Source organism: Fulmarus glacialis, unplaced genomic scaffold (assembly GCF_000690835.1).
Source record: "Fulmarus glacialis isolate BGI_N327 unplaced genomic scaffold, ASM69083v1 scaffold42731, whole genome shotgun sequence".
NCBI classification, from domain to species: Eukaryota; Metazoa; Chordata; class Aves; order Procellariiformes; family Procellariidae; genus Fulmarus; species Fulmarus glacialis.
The window spans coordinates 7,486-17,515 of NW_009194213.1; the positions used below are offsets into that span (position 1 = coordinate 7,486).

The window sequence follows — 10,030 nt, forward strand, 5'->3', positions numbered from 1 at the left end:
TTGGCAGAAGTTATTTTTGTTGGGAAGGTGAAACAATTTTATTGGTGTTTTCCTACTTTTTCAAATTTGCTATCATAAGAAGGGTTAATTGGAACCTCACTGCTGCCCTGCTGTCTGAGACTGGAACAATTCTAGTTTTTCTCATTAAGACAACTGAGAGCCACAATCGTGACTGGTTCTTGTTTGGGGTAAAATCAATGGGACGGACTCGGAGAGCAAGTCTCTGAATCCAAATAGCTGGACTGACAAAGGAGACCATAAAACCTGACGAAGAACGTGTGGAAAGCAGATAGATATGCTTGTTTGCTGTTTACCACCTAGTTCCTCAAAGCGTGCCAGCAGCCCTTGCAGCTGGATGCCTAGTAAGGAACTCCACTGTGATCACACATCAGAGTTATTACATGTTTGTGATACTCGTAGCTTTGTACTTCAAGCATTTCCACGAGGTTCAAAACGCTTATACTTGCCTAGCTAATTCGGTAAATCCTGGCTGGGTTGGGCCACTTTCATCTGAAACGGGTAATTCAGTGTTGCTGATGTATGCGTAGTCCAGAGAGAGGACTTATCCCCTCACAGAATCATAAACACTGCATGTCTATTTATTTATTTATTTTGTGTTTTAGCACCTTTTTACAAATCTAGAAGCGCTTTGAGATGATAAGCTATGCACGTATAACTGCTTCATCAGCCACTGGTGCAGCCATTTCTGGGCTAGAACTTTGCTATTAATGAAGCAACTGTTGCACTTGCGAAAAAGCTGTTTTTTAACAGTTCTCTGGTTTTGACCAATGCATCAGGAAAATTTGGGAACTCAAGACAGTGCTGCTTGAACTTTGGCTAGCAGCCCACAGTATCTTGGGCATCTCTGAACAGATTGGTAACAAAATAATCCACTGACTGCTTTTAAAACATGCTATAAAGGTTTTATATTATAAACTGTTAGGCTTTTCTCCTAAATAAGTTGATGAAGCAAAATACGATGAGACTGTACCTGTGTGGCTAGATGAGCGAGATTATCTGCAGCTAAAATTTTGCTCTCATCTTTCCTCCTGGGCTTTAGAAGCAACGTCTTTTGCTTGCAGGCTGTATCTCCTCATTTTATCTGCCTTTTTCTGCTTGGATTTGTTTTTTAAAGGCATTGTAAACCTGCTTCACTCCCATTCTGCTTCCTGTCAAGTGGGATGCCTTTGGTGCTAGAAATTAGCAAAGACTTCTTTGCCAGGTCTTGCTGATCCTTTCCTTTTTATAGCAGGACAACCTGCAGTGTTGAAGCAAAGTCAAGGATCATAGTTTTTTATATGGATCAGTTTTCCTCTGTGAAAATTGCTTCTTTGTTTTCTGAAGTGGCCTACAAGTTCTTGTGGGAAGAAAACACATAATCAGCGCCATGACATCTTACTTTGTGTTTTCAGTTTTGTAAACAGTAGTTTGACAGGACTGTACAAGAGAATGCCAGGGGTCAAGTGCTTAGAAAGCTTTGGCTTTTTGTACTTGTAACAGGATACGTAGCTTGGGAACTGGTATGTCTCTGCATTTTCAACATCCTGATGGCAGAATGCCCGAGTACCCCAGGATGGGGATGCAGACCCATTGCACAGGGTTTGAAGTAGAAACTTTGGGAGACTGGCATGACTGGCTGCTTTCTAATGCCTGAAGAAATTCTGTAGGTTTCAAGTAGCCCTTAAATCCAGTTTTGTTTTTGTTTTTTTTCTCAAAAATGGTTTTGACTCATTCCACACCTGTTCAATAACTTTATTTTTAAAAAGTTGGAATTTATTTCAGATGTAAGCCACATTGGCTTCCAGCCGTTTGCCAGTCTCCAATAGCTCCCAGTGCTGTAGCGTACAGCCGCTTGCACAAACTTCTTCAGAGCCACAGTCATCAGCTTTGAGACCACTCCAGCAGCTTAAAGCTTCCAGGGCTTTTGCTCACCAGAGCTGTGGGGTGCAGCACTGCAGCCGCGCTTTGCCAAAGAAGCCTCAGCGCGATGCCAAGAAGAATTTTGGAAAGCTGTGGGGAAATAATGTCTCATTACTCATACCATAGCTTTATTTTTCCTCTTAGGTGTCATTGGACATCCATGCAAACTTAGAGTGAGGAGAATTAACTTTCAGAAAAAATTGTTCAACTTGTCATATAGAAGCTGAGAAAATATTTCCTAGGAACATATGGGTTCACTGTCTGCTTTTTGTTTACCACCAATGGGTGGTGTTCAGTTCGAAAACTGGATGCAAAGTAGTCAAAATGTAAACACTTAATGGTGAGGGGTTTTTAATTAGTCTTTTTCAAGGTTCTTAATATCTCAAGGGATCTTTTTGGTATGTATGTGTGGTTTTATTTTATTAAGCTGTAGCCCAGTGAAGTGAAGGTTTGCTAGTTTATTTAACATTTTTTGCGAGTGTTGTGATCTGTAATAAGTGTAACACTTTGACTTTTAAGGATTGTAAGATCTTAATTGTAAAATAGTCAACAGCTTTGCCTTTTTAAAGCATGTTAATGGTTTTTATGGACGCTTCCTTTTGTATACTGAGTGAATGTATTATTATAGATTTAATGTTTAATGGACCAATAAAGTTTTTCTTACATTTGAAATGAATTGTTGTGATATATTAAAGTTGAAAAGTCAACTCATTCTAGGAGAAACTTTAAAAATATATAAATATATGAGCTAAGCAGTTACTGCGTCAGTAAAAGTAAATTGATCGATCTTTTTTGTTCACTACATTTGGATGTTTTTTAATAAAAAAAATGTTGGCCTACGGAATATTAGATGTCTTCGCTGTCCACGTTATTTTTGTACTCCTCCAGAGCATGATCTTGGAAGATGGCAGTTTGCACAGATTTGTCCGTGGCATCTGCTCTGTACAACCCAGCTCTCTGAGATGTGTCAGATACCTGACAGTGCAAACAAAATATTTTCCAGGCCAAGTATAGCACTGAAGCCCGTGCAGTTGTTTGAAACAAAGATCTCTGATTTTTTTTTCTCATTTGCCCAGATGGTGGGGTGGGCAGCTGCTGAATTTGACACCTAGATCCGCACCAGGGAAAGTGCTGCCTCTCCATGAGTCCTGGTCCCTTGCTTGTCACCATCCATGTTCGGACTGTTGTGGAGTCCTGTTTCAGCATGTGCCTGGTGCAGCCTGCCTGCTGGTACTGGTTGCACCCGTGCCCTAGAGCTGACCAGACCCACACCAGGACATGGGTTCCTTGTGGTTATGAGAAACTGCTGACCAAATTTCGAAGGGTCGAAGAGCGGCTGCTGTTCTCTCTGCAGCTCTGGTGCACATAGCTGGGAGGCTATGCATTTTGACTGAGGTGCAAAGCAGAGAGTGGTTCCCGAGTGGTGCCGAGGGTCTGCGAGAGCCGGCCGCTGTTGCTCAGCTGCCTCCCACCCGTCTGCCCACCCCTGCCTTCATCCCACCCTGCAGCATCCTGGCAGGATGTTCTCTTCTGTTGTTTCAAATCAGGAGATGGTCTTTAGGGAACAGAAGCATTTGAAGTGTGTTTGTCGTTTGTTTGAAGTGGTGTTTGTAGCACACAGGAAAGAGTTAACCTTTGGTGAGAAGTTAGACGCTGGTGCAGGAGCCCCAGGACTCTGAACTCCAAAGTAGTTGCAGCTGCTGCTCCACCTGAGTGCAGCCTGGCTGCGCAAGCTGTGGGGGCAAGAGAGAACTACACATTCGGTTTTAAAGATGTGGGATTGCAGCGTCTTTACTTGCCAGAGGCCACACAAGGAGCTATGTCTGCGTTGCACAACAGTCCAGAAAGAGGTGGCGGTGCAAGAGGAGCTTGTTTAAATGCTCATACACAGGGACTGCAAAGTCTCTGATGGGAATGTGAGAGGCGGGAGGTTTCCCAAGCCCAGACTATCATCTTGGGGCCAATCTTTGTCTGCAACAGCTGGACTTTGCTGTTCCTGAACTTGCAGGCTACCCAGCGGTTGGAGTGTCAACACAACAGACATAGGGAGCTCTGGCACCCCAACAGCACTTTCTGAAACAAAGAAAAGTTCTGGCTGTCTGAGCTGTGACTGGTTTCTGTGGCTAACAGGTGAGCAAACCAGTATGTGTTTTCTGTCGGGGCAGGTTAGAAGCTCACAGCTTTATGCTATTACCTTTGACAGCACGAGAGCCAGAGCCCCGATCTCATCTTCCAGCCTCCAGTGGCCAACAGCCGTGGCATAGACTGGAAGAGAGCCTGGAAATGGGCAAGCCTGAAGGTGGCAAACTGTGTGGCAAATGGCCAGGGTGCTCACTCCCAGCCACTGTAGCAGGAGGAGAGCCTCTGGCTGCAGATGGGAGAGCTGGGCGGAGGTTCGGAGGCTGGCAGAGGTTCAGAGGCTGGCTGCGGTCACGTTTTGTGATGGAGCTGATGTGTGCTGTTGTGCTCTGACCAGCACATGCTGCAGGCAGGTCAGGGTGGGCCAGGCCTGTTGCATCCACTGTGAGAAGACCACTTGTATGTAAAATGTATGCACTGCAGGCCTCGGCTGTGGGGCTCCTATGGTGCGTGCGTGTGCAGTATGAGCAACTGCCTTCTGCCCAGATTGCGCCCAAACCATTCAGAGAGGACTTCTGCCTGGAGAAGGGGCTTATCCAGTGAAACACAAATTCATTATAAGGAAGATGTAAATTTGCTTTATCTTTTGTGTTCTCGTTCATAAATGAACGATAACTGCAGTTACAGCCTTTGTTCAGCTAGAAAAAGATGGTTTTTCTCATTTTTTAAGCACAATTTGACAATACCCTCTGTGTTGCTCCAAAGTAACTAGCCTTTCAATCCTCTGAGGAAAAACTGGTGAGTGAAGTTGGGTTTGGTGAGCCAAGGGGAAAGGAGGACTGAAGCTGAAGGACCTTTCATGACGAAGCGCCGTGCCAGGGCAACGACGCTCCTGCAGCGTGCTCTTTGCTGTGGGACTCTGGGATCCCTGGTGGGACAGGTCCCAGGGCCGCACCGCTCACAGAAGCCGTGGCAATGGTGGACAAGCCCACGATGAAAACTCTTCCCATAGCCCAAGCTTTTGATAGCACCATAAACTGTAAGGGTATTTTTACTGTACTGAGAACAGGAAACTTCTTTTGCTTTGATACTCTCACCTGATAATTTAACTCAGCATTTCCCCTGTATTCTTGTGCTGAGAAAGAGCCACCGCTGTTCATTTTCTTAGGGCTACTTCTGATTTTTAAAACCCTCACTGTATTCCCACTTTGTGTATTTCCTCCCTCTCCCTCCCCCCAGGCTGAAGTAGTTTCCCATTGTCCTTTTTAAAGTAATTATCTTATAGGCTGCAATACCCTTTTCTTCAGCTGTCCTTGGAGCTTGTCCTCCCTTTCCTAGCTACATTTTGAAAAAGAATGTAGTAGAAATGCACATAGTATCCAACAACTTTCTATACTTTGAATTACAGAGTGCATTGTGATACAATTTTGGGGGCTTTTTGTTTTCCAGTCCTTTCCTAATGGTTACTAATGCTTAATGCAGTGTTTTGGGTTTTTAACTTGGTGACTTATTTTCCTAAGATTGCAGTACCTGCTGAGAGAGCTCGGCTCTGAGTAGGGACAGCAGGTCAAAGCCTGGCTTTGTGTATGTGAAAGTTAGGGTTATTTTCTCTTTATAGGTAATTCTGCATTTATCCCCATCTGGTTTTTTTTGTTTTAGTCACATGCAGATCATAAGATGTGACTACAATGCCCTGCAGTCAGCTTTTTTCCTTCTACAGGATGTGATAGTATTACTCACAGTTTTCTGGGAGTGGGAGGGCAGGGATGTCTAAGAGAGTTCTTAGAGGAGGTCTGCCAAAGGTAACTAAGTCTCCAAAGGAGTTAAACTGCTCTAACGGAGGTAAAACTTTTCCCTAGCAAAACTGGAAAGGCACAAAGAAGCCCTTGGCTTGGCCAGACAGCTCCCAACCACTTCATGCCCGGCTGCAACCTGTTGTTTCTGAGACGTTCCAAACAGACAAGATTGTGCTTTCTTCCCCAGCCTGTTTAATACTGCGTCCAAAACAGCAATATATTCAAACTTTTTCTGAGATGTTTTAAGCAAGTGTCTTGCCATTACATGCCGCTCCCTAGATTTTAGGGCAAATGTGAAAACAAGTGAAGTCCCAGTCTATTTTGTCTCCTTTTTATTTCACTTTCATACAAAAAAAGGTCTGACATAGTTACATCAATGAGAACAAGCTGCGATGTGCACTCTTACAACAACAATCATATAAGGATTTAAAATATATTGTTTTATTGTTTGCAATAGCAATGTTAGTTTGCTTTTCCTTCTTAAATATCACCAACGCCAAATTGCTGAGCTTGAAATTCTTGGAAGTCGTCTGGAATGGTGTCTGAAAACAGGAAAATACGCAAAAGTTTAGTCTTCTCTGACAAAATCAAGGAGCACTTAAATTAATGATTTATCCACCTCCTCTTTTTTTTTTAGGTAATGTGCCTTCTCTTTTGTTTACACATTAAGAACGAACAGGGAATGTTTTCAGTTTTAGCTGTACATCACTGAAAAGCACAGAGAGGCTAACAAGACAGTGAGTGCTACAGTGCCAGCCCATAATGGAATACTATCAATCTTCAAATTACGTTTCCACCCAAAAACTTTGTGGCTTCCACTCTTATATTTTTCTTAATAAACCCTGACCAGAAAGGCAGAAAAAGTGGTTGTCTTGCTCTGTACCCCAGATACGTTTGTAGCGTCAGCGTCTCTATTTCTCATGTACCCTAATTCAGCTTCCCTGTGATGGTTTCCCACGCCACGAAGGGACAGAAACATTAACCCAAGGACCAGTAGCAACTGGTAGAAAAACTTCAGAATTGGAGAAGTGAGCTGGAGATGGGTCAATGTCATAAGAGTAACTACAGTTCTGTTTGAAGCCTTGAGTTTCCTGTTTGCCTTTGCCAGATCCCAGAACATTTTATCTGGAGAGCCACAGAGGTAACTGTGGAGCTAAAGCTGCAGCCAAAGATGGGGCCACAGCAATGAAGCTCAACTGCCTCACCTCAACTTTACTCTGATTATTTCCACCCTGATGATGGACAGGTAACTCTAAACTGAAAAAAGGAAGTAACTATATAAATACACACAGTATATATAAAAAAAGGGGGTAAAGTCCTTTGCTTTTTGTGATTCACTTCTCTTTTTTGAGGCTTGACAATTCCTTTTAAGCTTTTTCTACAAACGTAGGAACTTGTCTGAAATGAAAGCAGGGATGCCTGGGGACTCCAGAGACCTCTTGGAGTGGGTTTCATTGACTTACTGCAGCACCTGCAGCAAAGCCACTGCCTGCTCACTGCCAGGGAAGTATCTGCGACTTCAGCGGCAGCTTTGAAACATGCTTTCTGGGAAACCACATACTGTTTGAGACTCTTATCAAGTAATTTTTAATTGTAAGCACCACTGTCTAGAAGTTTCCCTGTTTAACCATGATCTGCAAGTGCCAGCCTAGGTGTACCGAGTGCCTAAGAACCAGGGTCCATCACCGGGACAAGCCACAGAGCCAGGGTCTGGCCACGCAGTGGCTGTGTCCACTGCAGACCTGGGCTGGGCTTCTTGGATCCACAGAAAGCAGACAAGGAAACTATTCCAACTTGGCAGGTAACTTAACTTCCTAAGGCTGCCTTCATCAGGTAGGGGTTGATGCTGAGAGGAGGGGGGCAGCCCCTCCAACCCCACTTCAAGCTAGCTGAACAGCTGCCAGGGCAGAAATACCCTGACACGATCAGCTTCTGCGTGAGTGACCAAGGTTTGAGTTATTCCATGTAGTGGGAGATCAGGGCTAAGTTGCGAGGCTCTTATCCCAAGAGGAGTGAGCCAGCACGCTCCCACAGAGTCTGAGAAGGATTACTCCGTGGGAGAAGGGCATCTTATGATCCGTCCTCCCACAGACCACAGGAGCAACCAGCAAGTACACAAGTGACACTGACGCTTGGTGACTAATCCCACTGGCGCTCCAGATTTATTTCACCTTGTATTCAGAGCTCGAGGCATCCTACATACATGATGGCCTCAGTATATTGTGCGTGTACAACTCTCAACGGTTGGTTGGCTTTAAATAACATTTCTAATTCTCTGATGACAGCTATACTACTTAGTTGGCACAATCTCTGCAGCAGAGTGACTGCTCTGGGAGGAGCAGTTGTGAGGTGTTAGTTCCCGTCTGGCTGGGTTGCAGTGTGCTGCTGGTGTCAGGGGAGGCGTTTCATAGCTGTGAATAACTTGTAAATGAAAAGCAAAGGAAAGGATGCAAAATGGCTTAATCCAACAGCCACACTACCGGTTCTTCATGGTCACTTGCTAGTTGTTAGATAAAATTATGTAAGAGCAACGTTACCATTGCAGCGATATTTCAGGTTGGACCAAATAATGTTTTCCTGAGAGAAGCAGAAAACTCCAAGCCGTCCTCCACGCATCGTGGTGTCTATAGTTACACCAGAGTCTGCTACTAGGTCAGAGCCTTCATAAAATCTTGCCCTTAATGAAAGCAAACAGAAGCTCTGTTAGGTCTTTTCCAAGGCTGCAACATTCAAAAAAGTAATTTCGTTATCTGTGGTGACTCTAGCCTTGGACATGCTATCCTCCCATCTACCTCAGGGGAGAAAAAGCAGTTAAAATAGCTCCTCTGTGGGCTGGGAACTGGAGCGATGCTGCATGCTGGCAAGAGCTGGGCAGGGAGGGCGTTTTGGCGGTGGTTTTTTTTTTACACATCTTACAAAAGCCTTGGAATGTTTCTTCCTGTAGCCAGTCAGGCTGAGAGCTTTAACTCTTAAAAATTTCCACAGCTGATAGTTGTAAGAGAAAGAGAGAACCAGATTAGAGTGGTTGAAGAAGGCCAGATGGATATTGTCTCACACAGTTTGAAGTTAAACGTTTTGGTTTGTTTTTTTTTTTTTTTTAAAAATAGGCAAAGTTTCAAACAAACCATTTGGAATGTTACACTTGACTGTGAGATTTCTTTAAAAATGTGAGTATGATTAATTCCAGGAACAGTTTTGATGATCTGGCATCTTCTTGTTAGAAAACCCATCGGCAAATTCCCAAATAGTTTTGGGAACAGCTGCGCCCTGCCAGCTCCCCAGCGTGTACTGAGGGCTTGAGCGGAACCACACTGGAGCCAGCTGAGCTGTTGCAGTGCTGTCTACACCAAGTCTCGGCCTCTGGCGTACTGGCTAAACAGCTTAGAGGATGATGAGCCTGGAGGGCCCTCTTTTGGATGAGGACATTGCTGATCTGACATGGAAGAAAATAGCGAGTGGTGAAGGGAAAGAAAGTTCCTGTGTCTTTTCATAAAATAAGAAAAAAAAAACAAAACACAACTCCTGTTACGGTCCTGAGTTTATTTCCTGATTTGCTGAGGCAGTTCAGAAGGATCTGTACAATGAATAGAACTTTTTGTCTTTCAAATTTCCGTGGGAGAGGCTGGCTCAAGTGACTTTTTCCTAGGCTTCCTTGAAGCCTCTGAAAACCTTTGCTAGAGGCATTATGGTCTGTGGCATCTGGCCCGAACAGACCACAGTGAGATGTGGACAGAGAGCTGGCAGAGGTCCGCTTTAGGCCTGGCTGCCTTTAGTTTTTGAAGGATTTTGTGACACTGACTTTGCTACCTTTCCCAGTTGCAGGGGGCATTAATTAGGCTGGCTAGAGCGACTGCAACCACAGGCAGATGTTTGCTCATGAAGCAGCTTCACAAACAGCTTGGTCTAAACAAAAATTGCCACCCAAGATCTATTCACTACTGCACGAATGCTGGGACACAATAATTGAAGTATAAATGTTCTTAATCCACTTTAGCATAAAGTCAAACATGCTCACTCCAATTACCACTGAAGATGATGCTCTGCACCAGGACAGTGGAATAATTATACCACCAAGTTACTGCATCTCAACTGCAGGGTGGCGATTTTTTGAAGAACAACTGACTTACCTGTATTTCTGTTCTATTACAATGTTGCAAAACCTGAGCTGATGATGCCAGAGCAGTTTAATTTTTGCATTTTAACATCACTCTTGATCTACAAGTGTAATTCCTGCT

General features: G+C 44.1%; 1 protein-coding gene across 1 annotated transcript in view; it reads right to left on the reverse strand.

Moving 5' to 3' along the window:
• Positions 1-6,114: 6,114 nt before the first annotated feature.
• Positions 6,115-10,030, reverse strand: part of LOC104084007 (thrombospondin-4) — a gene marked incomplete at its 5' end in the record, with an annotated part of 14,424 nt that continues 10,508 nt past the window's right edge. The window contains 2 exons of the mRNA XM_009587698.1: positions 6,115-6,337; positions 8,333-8,472. Of these exons, the coding sequence (XP_009585993.1) occupies positions 6,276-6,337; positions 8,333-8,472 (202 nt within the window). The remainder of the gene's footprint in view (positions 6,338-8,332; positions 8,473-10,030) is intronic.